Source organism: Mytilus californianus, unplaced genomic scaffold, assembly GCF_021869535.1.
Source record: "Mytilus californianus isolate M0D057914Y unplaced genomic scaffold, xbMytCali1.0.p SCAF_3, whole genome shotgun sequence".
Classification (NCBI taxonomy): Eukaryota; Metazoa; Mollusca; class Bivalvia; order Mytilida; family Mytilidae; genus Mytilus; species Mytilus californianus.
In genome coordinates this window covers 124,968,412-124,985,664 of record NW_026262679.1, presented here as the reverse complement: position 1 = coordinate 124,985,664, position 17,253 = coordinate 124,968,412, and the positions used below count along the sequence as shown (strand labels likewise).

The 17,253-nt window shown below is 32.0% G+C and overlaps 1 protein-coding gene across 10 annotated transcripts in view; it reads left to right on the top strand.

Annotated features, from left to right (window-relative positions):
* LOC127736088 (nucleolysin TIAR-like) overlaps positions 1 to 17,253 on the top strand; it is a 120,749-nt gene that overhangs the window by 49,573 nt on the left and 53,923 nt on the right. The window contains exon 1 of one of the 10 annotated variants that reach the window (XM_052246605.1): positions 10,564 to 11,345. The exons of the other annotated variants lie outside the window; for them this stretch is intronic. Within the exon in view, the coding sequence (XP_052102565.1) occupies positions 11,283 to 11,345 (63 nt within the window). The 5' untranslated portion in view covers positions 10,564 to 11,282. Of the gene's footprint in view, positions 1 to 10,563; positions 11,346 to 17,253 lie in introns of those variants that run through there. 10 annotated transcript variants of the gene reach the window in all.

Genomic DNA, 17,253 nt, shown 5'->3' with positions numbered 1-17,253 from the left:
TGAATAATTTTTAACGGTTCACAGGAGTTATATTTATAATTTATTCAACAACCTTGATGTTGAATTGATAGATTAATCATAAATAATCCTATATTTTATAGAATTTCACAAAAGGGACATTAAGCAAAATTGATTCTTAAGATTTTTGTTAACTTACAGTAATATTCTAATAGATCGTGTGATCCATTTATTTGGAAAATAAAAAAATAAAATACATATGCAGCGTATATTACTGACATATGGAGTACATCTTTAAATCATTGGTTAAATGCAAAGTTTTAAGTGTACCATGAGGATGATGTCTCAGCTATTACATTTGTAACAAAGAGGCTGCTGGCTTCCTTGTTACGGGGTCATAATTTTATACGTAAAATCATTAGAAAAACGTTGAGGTCAGCTAGAGATGCTGAAGACGTAAACTTTAGCTCTGGCACTGAACTAATACCAAACTCACAGTAAGATTTTCTTGATTTAATTCCAAACCAAAATCACATACAATGGTAAATGTCTATATAATATGACTCCTACAGCAATAATACAATTCTATTGTTGTTACTATCCTACTCTGTTCTTACTTATTGAATTCACAACATATATACTATTTTACCATGACAAGTTTTGAGTAAACGAATTCACTCTAATTAGTACAAATTCATAATTACAATTATGTCAACTAATTAATATAATAATACTGATGCTAATGAGAATGTCCAATTAATTACATAACACATAATTAACTCAACTTGAACTTGTCACATGATGATTTCTCAAAATTTATGACACCACAAATAATTAGAACTAGTCCAAATCTATACAAAATGCTGAAGGTCAAAATAACTCAAAATGCCTCTATGACACATTACTCTCATGTTTAAAGAAGGTTGTAAAAAAGGGGGTGTTCATGGACGAACAGGAAATATGGATGAATGGAAAATTTTGAAAATAGTTTACACACTGCTGTTCCCCACTTTGCACAAAACACAGTGAATAATGAGCTTCAAGCATGAAAACACATGATATAAAAATTGCAAACATGTTACACAAAAAAATAACACTTTGCCACTGCCTTTAAAGAAGGTGTCAGAGACAAAACTAGATGTATCTTAGCTTAGACAGTTAACTAGCATATTTACTGATTATTTAATGGTTTTAGCTGAAACAAAAATGTGATACTTATAGAAGGTCTTAGATCAAAATCGTGATGATTCTTATTGTTATCATTAATACTATGATATTCATGTATGTATCTCCTCCAGGACTTGAACCCGGGACCTCTTGTTCAAATTCAGCGCTCTAACTGACTTAGCTAAAGAAGTACTTCATTACCTCAACCGCATACGACTGGCTAAGTATCTATCACACAAGGGAAGCAATCCCGTCACAAATGTCACCAAATGAGGGAGAACGGTTCAGCAGGAAATTATTCACATAGTGCAAGACTTTTTAATGTTAGCATTCTAAGCTAACAAATAGAATACTATATACTGAATCATGTTCAATTTTTCTTTATGAATTCTTTTAGGAAGTTTAAATTATTGTTTTAACAAGATGGAATTAAATATGAATCAAAATAATTTCAAATTTAATTTCAGAAGCAAGAACCGTTCAAGTATTCTACATTTGTAGGCTGCACTTTCAAAAGAGAAAGACGTGTCTGCAATAACCAATTAATGAACTGTTAATTTAAAATTACATAAAAATGTTAAAGTTGAAATATACACTTTTGGAAAATAAGCATTTTGTTGTCTCAATAAAAATACATTGCTAGAACTATACGGATGAAGAAAAAAGATAAAGCTCCCTTTTTAACATTTAAAAACAATATGAAGTAGGATCAAAATTAGCAATTTAAATATTATTCTATCTTTATTCTTTGCTGCAACATGTATTAAAATCCAATTAACATACATTTTATTTCTTGTCCATGTCAGTTTAGATGTAGATTTTTCTAATCAACTTTCAAGTTCCCCATAATTTTCATTGAGCATTGGAAATGTAAATTGTATTTTATGGAGTTAATGAATTGTTATGTTAGTTAATACAAGAACCATCTGCTTTTGTATAATATGTATCTATCTTTTGTCCTTTCGGAAATGTTTCTAAGAGACATTATTGTACTCATAGTTTGTAACTAACATGTTGTCACTTTTCCCCCTTAGGACATGTAGAAAATTAATTTTGAGTGATTCAAGTAACACTCACGTAATTTGTACTTTATAATTGACCATCCATTGATCATATATTATAGATCACTGTGTGACCGATTGATTTTGTCCATGTTTTGACATGTTATGATACTTCCTAATTTTTGTCAATATTTTTTCATTACAACAAGGCCTCAAGGGTACAAAAAAACCACAAGCAGATTTCTTTACTGAATATAATTCATATCCATTTTTTATTATTTTTTAATTAGTATTAAAACTAATAATTTACTAGTTGTTAAACCTTTTATTCTGAAAGTGAAAATATCCAGATAAAGCCAAAAATAACATTATTATCACAGTATCAGTTCTTATTGATAGATTATAGGCTCTGAGTTGATAAATATTTTGTGTCTATAAGTCTTTATACAATGATGTCATTTCTGATTAGAATTGATATTAGGACATCATGCTCTTTATACCATTTATACATTTATTATACCACTATAAATATAATGATGTTGAAAGAAGAATTGGAGATATTTTAGACAAAAAATTAACAGAAAGCCTGGGTTCTCGGCCATCTTATTAAACTTTTCCCATTTTTAATACAGAACATATTTAATAGCAGCCTGATATTGTTACTTATCGTCCTTCCCATCCCCTATGTAACCCTGTTTAGTCGCTCCATAATTCTCATATCACGGCTAGAGATGTGAGCAAACATTATCAGTGACGTCACAATGTCTGAAGAGAAGTTTCAGGGACTGTGTGAGGAGACGTTATCAAGCTTACTTTCCTTAAGCGTAAAACTGTCTAAAGGTGGTGGAAAAGAACAGTAATAGAACAATAATCAGATTATCGAGTTTTCTACATATAGATTTGTAAAATATCAGCAGCATGACACAATGTGAAGCTTTTTTGCTTATGCTTTAGCTCACTTGCCAAAAAGGTTCACATTGTGGCTCCAGCTGATATTTTATGATATCAATGGGTAGAAACCTGATAATCTCAACATCCTTTTAGTAACTTCCTGTTAATCCAATCTTATACAACGTCTATAGGACCAAACATATATTAACCATCATATCATGGCCACTCAATAACAACTGCCATTCAAATCTGTAACATTAGAACTGAGTGTCTTGTCCATTATGAAACGATAGAGTCAGTTAGTGGGAAGCCATTACAGTAAAATATAATTTTGATTTAAAAGGAGTTATTAATAGTTGTATATTATTTCCTAAAGATTTTTAATAATGACAAATGATTTCTTTCCTACCTGTAAACTACACCTGTTGCTATACAGGTATTGATCAGTACGTAGGTATACATGTGTTACATTCTCCTTAATATGCAAAACCATTAAAACCTTGTTCATATTCAGTTGTATATACTTTTAGCTTTGTTTAATCTTCTCTTTGATCTAGACCAGTCATTAAAAATATAGTCAAATATAATTTTGTAAAATAAATGAAGCAAAAAAACTCCATTAAAAAAGTCCAGAAATACAAAGCATTGGATTTAATTCATTAGTGATGCTCAAATGAGGTTTTAACTTTTTTTCATCTAAATCGGTTTAAAAATGTTGATTATTTTAGTATGTCCCAGGCAATGTTGAGGACATACACAGTCTTCATTGATCTACTATTTCGTCTCTGGTGGAGAGTTGTCTCATTGGCAATCATACCACATCTTCTGTCTCTGGTGGAGAGTTGTCTCATTGGCAATCATACCACATCCTCTGTCCCTGGTGGAGAGTTGTCTCATTGGCAATCATACCACATCTTCTGTCTCTGGTGGAGAGTTGTCTCATTGGCAATCATACCACATCCTCTGTCTCTGGTGGAGAGTTGTCTCATTGGCAATCACGCCACATCTTCTGTCTCTGGTGGAGAGTTGTCTCATTGGCAATCATACCACATCTTCTGTCTCTGGTGGAGAGTTGTCTCATTGGCAATCATACCACATCCTCGGTCTCTGGTGGAGAGTTGTCTCATTGGCAATCATACCACATCTTCTGTCTCTGGTGGAGAGTTGTCTCATTGGCAATCATACCACATCTTCTGTCTCTGGTGGAGAGTTGTCTCATTAGCAATCATGCCACATCTTCTGTCTCTGGTGGAGAGTTGTCTCATTAGCAATCATACCACATCTTATTTTTATATTATTTTTTTTTTCTTTGTGGTGTTTGTGGACTGATGTTATTGTTTTCTTTTTCACCATGGTGTTGTCTGTTTCTATTGATTTATGATTTTTGTTTGCTTCCTTGTTGGTAAATTTTGGTATTTGTACACTTGTAAAGCCTTAGATGACATGGAATAATTATATTTTTTACGGAGCAATGAAATATTTCTAACTAAGACATATGATCAATGTATAACTAAATGAACTCTATGTTAATATTATATGTTCAAATAATTTTGTGAAAAATAAGTTATTCTTTTGTTCAGAAAAATAAGTAATACTTTTGTTCAGAAAAATAAGTAATATTTTTGTTCAGAAAAATGTAACGAAAAATTCTGTATCCTTGAATTAGATAGGAAAATGTTCATCTTTGAAGAAAGTTTCACATTAAGTTTATAACATGGTTATCTTTCCTGATTCTGGCTATGGTTTTGTAAGGTAGACAAACATCATTATCTATTGAGCATGTTTGTCCCTGCCATTGCCGACCATACTATATGAAGCAAATATATTCTTTAGTGGCGTCTTAAATAAATTATTTATGGAAAAACTGCTGTTATTTAATAGGAGAGCAATATCTATTTGGGATTTTACAGCACTTATATATAAAGGGTCCCATGTCTTTTTTTATGCCCCCGCCATGGCGGAGGGGGCATTAAGTTTTACCCCTGTACGTCCCATACGTACGTCCGTACGTCCCAAAATTGGTTTCCGTTCTCTAACTTTAGTTTGCCTCAACCAAATGTTATGCAACTTGTACACAATGCTTATTACCACAAAACACAGATCAAGTTTAAATTTTGGTGGTGTCAATTTTACCGTTCTAGAGTTATGCCCCTTTACAAATGGAAAAATTGCTGAATTTTTCTTTACCGTTCTCTAACTTTAGTTTACCTCAACCAAATGTTATGAAACTTATACACAATGCTTATTACCACAAAACACAGATCAAGTACAAATTTGGGTAACGTCACCTTTACAGTTCTTGAGTTATGTCCCTTGTAACATTATATGCAAGCGGGGGAATCATCTGTGTCCCATGGAGACATTCCCCATTAATTTTGTTTAAAAGCCGCTTTTTATACGACCGCAAAAATTAAAAATATTTTGGTCGTATATTGGTATGACGTCGTCGTCGTCCGAAGACACATTGATTTTCGCACTCTAACTTTAGTTTAAGTAAATAGATCTCTATGAAATTTTACCATAAGGTTCAATACCACAAAAGGAAGGTTGGGATTGATTTTGGGGGTTATGGTACCAACAGTTAAGGAATTAGGGGCCAAAAATAAGCATTTTTGTAACTTCCAGACATAACTTGTGTGTTAGTGTAGGGATCTCTCTGACATTGTACCACAAGGTTCCATATCACAAAGGGAATGCTGGGATTGATTTTGGGGGTAATTGCCTCAAAAGTTTAGGAATTAGGGGCCAAAAAAGGGGCAAAAAACAAGCATTTTTCTAGTTTCATGATAATAACTTGTGTTCAAGTGTATCGATCTTTCTGAAATTGAACTACAAGGTTCCATATCACAAAGGGAAAGCTGGAATTGAGTTTGGGGGTAATTGCCCAAAACGTTTAGGGATAAGGGGCCAAAAAGGGGCTAAAAATAGCATTTTTCTAGTTTCCAGACAATAACTTGTGTTCAAGGGTATGGATCTCTCTGAAATTGTACTGCAAGGTACTATACCACAAAGGGAAGGCTGGGATTGATTTTGGGGGTAATTGCCTCAAAATTTTAGGAGTAGGGGCCAAAAAGGGGCAAAAAACAAGCATTTTTCTAGTTTCAGGACAATAACTTGTGTTTAAGTGTATGGATCTTTATGAAATTGTACTACAAGGTTCCATATCTCAAAAGGAAAGCTGGGTTTGAGTTTGGGGGTAAATGCCCTAAACGTTTAGGAATTTGGGGCCAAAAAGGGGCCTAAAAACAAGCATTTTTCTAGTTTCCAGACAATAACTTGTGTTCAAGTGTATGGATCTCTCTGAAATTGTACTGCAAGGTACCATACCACAAAGAGAAGGCTGGGATTGATTTTGGGGGTAATTGCCTCAAAATTTTAGGAATTAGGGGCCAAAAAGGGGAAAAAAACGAGCATTTTTCTAGTTTCAGGACAATAACTTGTGTGTAAGTGTATGGATCTTTATGAAATTGTACTACAAGGTTCCATATCTCAAAAGGAAAGCTGGGTTTGAGTTTGGGGGTAATTGCCTTAAACGTTTAGGAATTTGGGGCCAAAAAGGGGCCTAAAAACAAGCATTTTTCTAGTTTCCAGACAATAACTTGTGTTCAAGTGTATGGATCTCTCTGAAATTGTACTGCAAGGTACCATACCACAAAGGGAAGGCTGGGATTGAGTTTGGGGGTGATGAATCATAAGGGGGTTCAAAAAATTTAGGGGAGGTATTTTTTTTTTCTTTAAAATTTTCCATTTTAAATTGTTTATTTCTGATTTATATATATATAAAAGCAAACAATAATAATATGGGTTGACTAGGTAAATTTAAAATTTTTAAGTTCTTAGACCACATTCATTCTGTGTCAGAAACCTATGCTGTGTCAAATATTTAATCACAATCCAAATTCAGTGCTGTATCAAGCTTGAATGTTGTGTCCATACTTGCCCCAACTGTTCAGGGTTCGACCTCTGCGGTCGTATCAAGCTGCGCCCAGCGGAGCATTTTATTATGGCTTATTTTTACCATACCTTGCAATTCAGCCAAAAAAAATAACCAAAATTTTGTCTGGTATTTAACAATTCAAATCGGTAAGGAAAGTGTTAATACACATGTATACTTTTGGGGACAAAAGTTGCTTGCTTGAAACTTTGTTCATAATTCTTTCCAGTAGAAAAATTTGCAAATGAAATAACAACCAATCACTGATAGCAAGCTTTTTTTTATCTCTTTGTTATGTTGCTGTCACAAATGGCTGCACCTATATTGCTATATTTAGTACATTGTTCCCTTGAATGACCACCAATGAAGTTTAATACAGAGCCATTTCTGTTGCTAGTTTGTCTTGCATATATGCATGAAATATTTGCCACTGGCCAGTCTGAGTGTTAATCAATCTTCAGTAGAGATTAAGTTTCCCTTGTTATAGTTGTTACCCTTTATGTACCCCGTGTTAAGTATAAAATCATTTGTGTAATTTTCACTCTATAAAGACCTGATATGTAACAGCTGAAAAAAAAACTGTATTTTCTTCATGAGAGAATGTAGTACTGTTGCTAACAAGATTTTATTTTCTTTGTAAGGAAATTTCATTATTATATGAAGTTCATTTTTCATATATTCTCAATCTATTGATTTTATTTTTGATCTTTTCTATCCTTTAAAAGCCTAGATGTTCATACTGCATGAAAATTTGATTACATTTTAATATACAATTTTGATGACATGGTGAATTTGTTTCCTCTAACTACATTTAAGTGACATTTTGTTGGTAGTTTAGTGTCCATATTTTTTTTGTTATTGAAAAAAAAATTATAATTCTTGTCTGCAGAAGTAAGGATAAATTTAGTGTAGTTTGTGTGAAAGAATTTTTTTTCTGTTTTGTATTATTGAAGATTTTTTCTATAATTATCTAAACACATTTTAAAGTAATCTGAAAATGGTCAGTCATTAATAAATCTTTTAATTTTTTTTCTATCTGAATAGACTTATTGCTCATTTTGCCGTTTTGGGCCAGTGTAAGCTTTTGCCATCACTCGTCAGTTGTAACCATTGTCCTCTAATTTTTACATAAAAAATCTTCTCTGAAACTACAGGGCAAAATTGAACCAAATTTGGCCACAACCATCCTTGGGGTATTTGGCCTCAACCATCCTTGGGGTATTTAGTTTAAAAACATTTCTAATGATCATGCTGGTCAACCACATGGATAGAGAAGAAAAAAAGCGATAAGCAAGAAAAGATCTAGAAATGAAATGCTTAGATCTTTATAGGTGTTATATTGCTCTGTAATGATGACTTTTTACAACTAAACTTTAGTAAATAAATAAAGAAAAGATCTACAAATAAGTCAACATAGCTGAAAATTGTCAGTAGACTCCTTACAAGAGTTTAGCCCTTAAATGACAATGTTTACCCTTTTTTACATTCTGATAAATAAGTAAAAACTATAGTTGATAGAGAGGAACTGTAAACAGAAAAAATTTGTAAGGGTTCCACGGAACCCAGTGTCTCGCCTACTTTTGCTGTTAAGCAAAGGCTCAACAAAAATGAGGTAAAAAAATAATAACAATATTCCTTTTGATTGTAAGAAGCTTCTGTCCAAGTTTGGTAAAAATCCAGGATAGTTTATGAATCTAATAAATGTTTTAAATCTTTAACTGCAGACTGTATGTAATGTTAACTGGAAGAAAACTAAGTCCATTTATAAGTAAAATACGGATAAACAGATACAAAATTTTAACAAAATTTCCTTCAAGATACTTGCTTTTGATCATAAACAAGCTTCTGACCAAGTTTGGTACAAATCCAGGATAGTTTAAGAAAGTTATTAAAATTTTAACTTTAACCACAGAGTGAATGCAATGTTTCCTGGCAGAAAAACTAAGTCCATTTATTAGTAAAATACAGAAAAACAGGATATTTTTTTTTACAAAATTTACTCCTGGATACTATCTTATGATCATAAACAAGCTTCTGTCCAAGTTTGGTAGAAATCCAGGATAGTTTAAGAAAGTTATTAAAATTTCAAAAACTTTAACCACAGAGTGAATATTTGTGGACGCCGCCGACGGAATGTAGGATCGCTATGTCTCGCTTTTTCGACAAAAGTCGAAGGCTCGACAAAAATGATCAGCAACACTAGATACAAAAAAGAGATTTTAGTCATGAATTATGTTCTGGTCTATACTGTTGGAGAGTGACCATTGTTTAAGATACACGATGATACATACAGTTGAGCAACGCAGGCTCTTTAGATAATTTTGCCTCAGAACAGTACATCTTAGATCATTTGTGCAACATAAAATTAACAGCAGGTGTCTTCTGTGAACTTTATTATTTGACAAGAGAATGGAAATGAGATAGATGCATGTGAGAATACATATCAAATGAAGAGAATATGGGTTGTAGTTCTGCATCTGTAGGATTTCTAGTCTTTCAACACACATTAAAAATCCACCAGAAATATATGGCTTCTTTAACAATACACCTTATCGCTATTTGTCCGCCATTACTGGACATCACAAAGGTTCCCATAAAATTTTGACGTCACAATAGAAAATATCTGACGCCACAATAGAAAAGTGATTGTTGTATGACGTCAATAGTTCAAGCGGAGCAGATCCTCGGGTCAACCGGTGCAGATTTCCAAAGAGCGATAAGGTCTATTTGTCAGATGAACCTACATATGCCTTTTGAAGGTAACATTTGTAGTGGAAACTCTACTTGATATAAGTGAGACAACTTGAAGGCAATGTCATCTGCTGCATGAAAACATAGGTACACTGAGAACATTACATAAGCTGTCCACTAACAACATGTTTGTTAAATAGTAGAAAGAAAAAAATAAGAAAATTGGGACAACAAAACTTATTTGACTTCTTCGATTTTGTAAAAACAGTAACTTTAATGAGAAGTTTTAAGAGAAGTTATTTTTTTAACTCACATTGCATAACATAAATGTTTAGATAATTTTTTGGGGAAGTTAAAGTGATCAAAGATATTCGTTTGAAGCATCAAAATTCTTAGTTCACCAAACTTTAAAAACAGAAATCTATATCATGTAACTTTGAACCTTAAAAAAAATTACAAAATGTTCAAATCAGATAACCATAATTGATTTCTGAAAAAAAATTTTGTTTATATTTTTACTTGTACTGTTTCAATATATCATGTCCAGATTCTGATGATAAATAATTTACATATTTTGCTGAAGTATCTTTTTTTTATTAATTTAGTGACAATCAATTTCCTGAGTTGGAATGACAAATGAATACTTAAAGTCGTAATCATAAAGTTATTAAGTTTGAATTTTTCATCCTTTGTATAGTATTGACATTTATATTTGACCAAGGATTATTTCTCTTCATGTTGTCAATACAACTAACTATATATGATTGTTAAATGACTGATTTTCATGGTTCCAGTTTCCCAGGAGATGGCTTGGGTTCGGATAAGAAATGAATTAAAGCCAAACTCTGTCAATTTTATATGCACGTTTTATACCTCTAATCCCTTTTCATAATTATGGCTAGGTTTCATAAAAAATTTAAAGCAGGGAAAATGTTGATTTGCACAAAGCCAACTGGATATTTAAATGTTTGAGAGTTAATAATACATGAAGCAATACGAGAACGAGTGCATCAGTGAAAAAGGTAATTTCAATTTCATTTCAAATGTATGAAATTCAGTCTTGGTTGAGAGATTTTGCTTGGGAACTGTAGACTATTTGTGGACACGGTTGACTAGATCTTTGGATAACAGAAGTTAGGATGAATCACTGATTGATCGTCATTTAGAGGACCAGGAGACATATTTCACTTGTCACCTCTGAGGAGTCGTACCCTCAGATCACCCATGTCATACCTTAACTTGTAATGGAAACCAATTACTACAGTTAACACCAAACATTACCGTTTATTTTACTAATAGTTAGTTATTAATGCTTCTGCTTTTTAACGGCCACAAGTGAAAAAAAAAAAAAAGAAAATTAGTGATAATCTTCTGTATAACGACAGGAAATTGTCCACAGCCGTGCATGAATGAAAAAAGTGAGGAATATTGAACATATTATTAGAAAGCTGACACACACGCATTCACCTGATCTATATTGAACTGTGACAGTGTATAATTGTGTAGCGTAGTTCCTCGTCAGTCTGGATCAATTCAGTACTATTGCTGCTTTACAGCTAGCCTCGGCCTCCTCATTAACACCTGTTCCTCGGATAAAACCCGTTGTTAATCTTAGGAGGTTCGCCGGCAATAACGTCAGGATGCACCCGTACCAATATTACGTCCAGTATGTTCCAATGCCTATAAAACAGTCAGATTTAATGGTAAGAAAATACTTTATTATTAACTCTTTGGCACTTGTAATATTTTTTTTTTATAATATTTTTCTGAAATTTTTTACTTGCTTTTTCAGATAGAATAAAGTAAATTTTGAATTATTTGAATTATTTATTAATTTTTATTGGTGAAAATAGATTTTTAGGCAAAGGTATAATTTGTTTTATAAGGAATTGTATCTTAAGTATAAACACTTTGGATCATTAATAAACCAATTGATATATTTTGAAAGTAGTTTTATTTTGTTACTCCTTATAATATGTGGCTAACTATTTATTTTTACATATAAACTAAGTTACAGTAATTTCTTAAGTCTTTTTACCATCTGATGTAATATGGGACGTTGATTGTAGGACTTTTCTAAAAGTTTTTTTTTATAAGGTTTATAAGTGTTTCAAAAATTAACCATATTTGTGATAAAAATCTCTTAGTAACCAATTATACCAGAATTACGCAATTTAAATATGGTTTTATAACACTGCCAATAAGAAGTTCAATTTCTTTTGGATTAGCTCAAATGATTTAAATTTAAATTTGTTTTTGATTTAATCAATTGGAAAAGAAAAAAAATTTCAATGATATGAATAAAGTTTTAAGATTTCTGACCTATGATTACATCACAGTGCAATTAAATTCATTGAATGTAGAAAAATAAGGTTTTAAATAGATTCCTATATAAAAGTAAATATGTACATAGTCTGTAAATTGGTATATTTGAAATTCAATGATTTAATGGTAATTTAATTTTATTTTGTCATGGCATGTCTTCCTGGTGAAAAATTGCTAGTAGCCAAATGTTGTATCTACAACTAACTAGGTGTCAAAAGGAGTTGATAGTTTACTAATTGTGAGAAAATAACATCCTTGTTTGTAAAATTGCTCTCTAGATAATTTTCACGCTTCCTTCAGGGTATGTGGTTTTGGAAGTTTTCACTTGATTTCTGAAGATAAAAAAGTTGTAAAGTGACAAAATCCAATTGATTAAATGAATTATGTTCATTGAAGTGTGCCATTAAAAAAATAAAACATCCATGTTAATCTTACCCTTTAGAGAGCAAATTTGTTTAACCTAAGAATTATTTTCAAGTGGATATGTCCTAAACTTAGTCGTATTTTTGCATATTGCAAGTTATATTGTGGATAACGTCACTCCATCATTTTGGTATATTTTAAGTTAAGCTGTCTGTATGAAGGTACATGGTCACTATTTTGGTAACTATAGGTTACTGGTCATATATATGTGACCACTATTTTGGTAACTGTAGGTTACTGGTCATATTTACAGGTCACTATATTGGTAGCTGAAGGTTACTGGTCATATTTATGAGGCCACTATTTTGGTAGCTGTTGGTAACTGGTCATATTTAGGAGGCCACTATCATGGAAGCTGTAGGTTACTATTCATATTTGTGAGGCCACTATATTGGTAACTTTAGATTACTGTGAATTCATTTATTTTCGTGGGTATCAATTTTCGTGGATTGAGGAAACATTGCATTTTCGTGGATATTTTATTTCGTGGTTTTGCCAAAGTCTGCATACAAGCCTATAGAACATTTGTATTTCGTTGAACATTTGAATTCGTGGGTCACCTTTACTCATGAAATCCACGGAAATTGGTATCCCACGAATAATAATGAATCAACAGTACTGGTCATATTTGTGAGGCCACTATATTGGTAACTTTAGGTTACTGGTCATATTTGTGAGGCCACTATATTGGTAGCTGTAGATTACTGGTCGTATTATTTATGAGGCCACTATTTTGGTAACTGTAGGTTACGGGTCGTTGCTATCATTAGATCATATGAATGTTGTTATCACTAATAAAGTTTTGTTATATGATCGGTAGATACATTTAGATATGTGAGAATTTAAATGATAAAAATATAAAATTAGATGGAAATATCCTCTTTAAACAATTAGATGCATAGAAATAATGTCCACTCCTATTGTAGTAATGTCCTAGATTCCAGATCCTTACCTGATTAAAGTATAGATAGAGCATTGATTAGGTCACTGTAACGAATACATTCAAAAATTATTTACAATTAACCATACTTAACATTGTAGTATTTGTGAATATTAATTGTGAGGGGTCTATAAAGTTACACATAACTTTTGAGTTGTTACTACTACAATCTGATTAATCCTCATGCAATAGCTATGCTGTCACTATGAAATGCTTTAGTATGCATCACTATGAATTGCTTTAGTATTCTTCCCTGCGAAACGCGATAGTGTCTTGTAATAGTTCTTTTACCTTAATTGAAACTAAAACAAAAAAGACAAAAGTTATTATTGATAGTAAAAGTTTCTTTGAAAATTAACATTTCTGCTTTAATACCAAGTGTGTTCATACAGCATTGGAAAGAAAAGGGTAGATTGTGATATTCTCTGTCTCATTGATCCACACATATCCTTTTATTATATTGAAAGCTCAATGTTTGATGACTTGAAACTTTAATGTAGTGCTCTCCTGGGTGCTGCCATATTGGTTTTTGACGTTGTATTTCTCACACCAGGAGAGCATTTAGATACTTGGATATTTTTATGTTATTGAGTGTTTATAAATGTTTCTGTCCTGATATGTATCCAAGTTTTCATTTGTGATTCACATAATCTGAGTGACTGAGCTAGGTTTTAAGGCAATGCCAAATAGTTTATATTGAAGTTTTCATAAAATTGAAATAAAGTTTATTTGGTTTAATAAACAAATGACTTGTTTTCTGTTCTCATCACTTCAATATAAATAAAAAAAGATAAGGGTTAAATGTCAGTATGACAGCAACCCAAGTACTAAAGTTCATCCTAGTAAACATGTAGTAGTCACAGAAGACCCATAGGATTGCCCCTAAAAATGCGTTGAAAGTTTGAAGGATTTTTATGCAGTGTCACAGTTATATAACTGAAGATGTTTGTGTCTTGTATGATATTAAACTTTAAGTGCACATTTATATGTGAAGAAAATATTTTTGGGGTCAATTCAATTCAAAAACCTTTCAAATTTCTGTGCGTTGATGCAGAGAGGATACATTATAAATGTCTTGTTAGGCAGGAAGTCAGGTACAATGTTCTTTGCATAAAAATCGCATGAGAAAAATGAGAAATAAAGATTGATATTGTAACTGTTGCCTTCTTTAAGGGTTCCAGTCACATGATATTGTAACTGTTGCCTTCTTGAATTTGGGGGTTCCAGTCACATGATATTGTAACTGTTGCCTTCTTTAGGGGTTCCAGTCACATGATATTGTAACTGTTGCCTTCTTTAAGGGTTCCAGTCACATGATATTGTAACTGTTGCCTTCTTTAAGGGTTCCAGTCACATTGATCTACACTGCCAACACAGTTTTACTGATGATGTTTCACTGGGAAAAGCCCTGCCTTACACCTCTTCATGTTAACCATAGATTTATAAAATTATGCTGAAATTCAGTAATGTTATCCAAGCTGTTGCATGATAATGCTTGAAATCGTAGGGGTTAAGCAAACAGGATTACACAAAAATGATTTCTGCATGTTTGACTTCTAATAAGTAACACATGCTGTACTTCTTATAAAACAACACCCCCTGTCTAATCTCAACTTATTTTATAAGTAAACAAGTTTGGACTGATTTCGTCATATTTAATTTTTGTACACAAAAAAGTTAAATTGTCAAGGTAATTCAAATGATTGACTTAATTACTTTGACAAATACCAAAAGTATATTCTCAACACAGAAATTAGATTTAATTGGATCCCCTTTATAACAGTGCACAATAGAAGTTACGTACACAGCTGGTGATATTATTAAACCCTTTCACCGGTTTATTATAGTTCCTCTATAGTAGAGTTCCTCCAAAGAATAGAAAAGCTTTCGTCAATAAGAAATTATGAATAATTCAATTTTAGATGAGACGCTTTGTATTTCCTTTCTAAATCTGTCGTCTGTACTTTCAAATCGCATTTTTGAATACATAAGACCTCTACCTATATGAAAAACTTTAAAATTATCGGTTTTTGAAAAGAAGCCTTAATTAAAAGTAATTAGCCTAGCATTGGTCGTGTATAATCAGACAATTAGTTGGATGTTTGGAAGACTTTAATTAGAATCTTTTAGAGTAAAGGAATGTTTAAAGTGTGAAGTCATACATGAGCCTTGAAATCAATTTTAGTTCATTATTTAGAAAGACATTAACACCTTTTAAAATTTTATGTGTCTTTTTAACACACTAATTCAACAAAACAAATCTCTCCAAACATGATAAAACTTATGCTTTTCTGAGATAGCTGAGAATATGTCAAGCATATTTTTCATGTTTTTTTGTATCAGCTTAAAATCAAATCTATTGTGTGATTGATGATGAAGTAAAATATGCCCGAAAAAGTTGAATTAAGCACAGGTATTGATTTTTTCTTCAGAATTTTGTACAAAAAGTTCAAAATATGTATTGCTGTATATTGATGTACAGTAGTCTTCATAGATATTTTTGGAGATGCTAAAAAAAAATTCAACTTTCAGTAGATGTTAATAGGTTCTGTATTCTATCTAACATTTGGATTGCTCCTGATGCTGTAAGTTTAGGCAACAGTAATGTACCAATGTTTAAATCACATAATTTGATTAAGAAGATACAAGGTAACCATCAAAAACTCAGGGAATCACATAAACTCTAAAATGCTCCAGCCTTTGTGTGTCGTCAGGGTAAGCATATATATCCTGCTATACACCCACCATGAGCTTCCACACTCATTAAAAATGTCGTACCCTAGAATAAGAACAAAAGTCAGCCAAATCTGTCTTTTTATTCATATTGGTGATCAGGTCATTTTCTATTAATTATTTCTACCAATAAAAAATGACCAGCATACTATAGCCAATAGTGCCCTGAAAGTGGCATTCAACACCAACAATCAATTAATCTATTAAATCTTATAAGGAAATGTCTCAGTCTTTTCTGTACGTTCCTCAGAATGAATTTAAAGCTATATGAGTGATTGGCCTTGGCCATTTTAAGATAAAGTATTTATGTGTGAGTGAACTGATTAAACAATTCCTGTTGAATTCTTTGATAAAACAGAAAATCACACCATAATGTAAAACATGAGAATATACCAAAAAACTTTGTAAGAAAATGCATTTCCATTATAAGAATAGATTCAAACTTGTTCTAACAGATTAATCATAACAAATTGTTTAAAAGTTTCGAAATGATATCAGTTACAAATGTTGGTAAGTAAACATAAAATTGATATCAATTTGTATCATCTTATGGCATGAAACGGAAAAGTTCTAACTTCATGCAAGATTAACACGTGAGTAGTGTGAAAAGGATTTACTACACTGAGAAACGTGACAAGAATTGCCTAATGAAATCTCCTCTGTTTATATAGAGCCTGAATGTGCTAAGATAAAATGTAAGCCAAGTCAAGCTCGTCTGTTAGACTATGATAATGTACCCCATTATATTCCATAATGGATTTTATCATTAAAGTTGTGTTTGCTTTCGGCATCAGTAAACACTTGAAATAGTGTATACAGTAGTTCAGTTCTGTCAAAGCATATTCCCCTAAGGACGTTATTACAAGACTTTTACATTTTGTCTAGGTATTAAATCTATTGAAGAGTAGCGATTACGAGATGTAATTCTATCGCAGATAATTTCCTGGTGTTCACTTTCCACAGTTTTGTCTGAATGATTACTGGAAGATGACCATAATAAGGAGATAATAAGAGTGTGAAATGCTTACAGCATCTGTTCCATTGTAGATTTTATGTATAAGGAAACATAAGCAATTGTGGATTGTAATGGTTTAGGCTTAATATTTTGTTCTAAATTGATGGAAACTGTCATTGGGAGAAGCCACCATTATATATCTTTCTATCATCCCAATATGTCCCTGATAATCCAG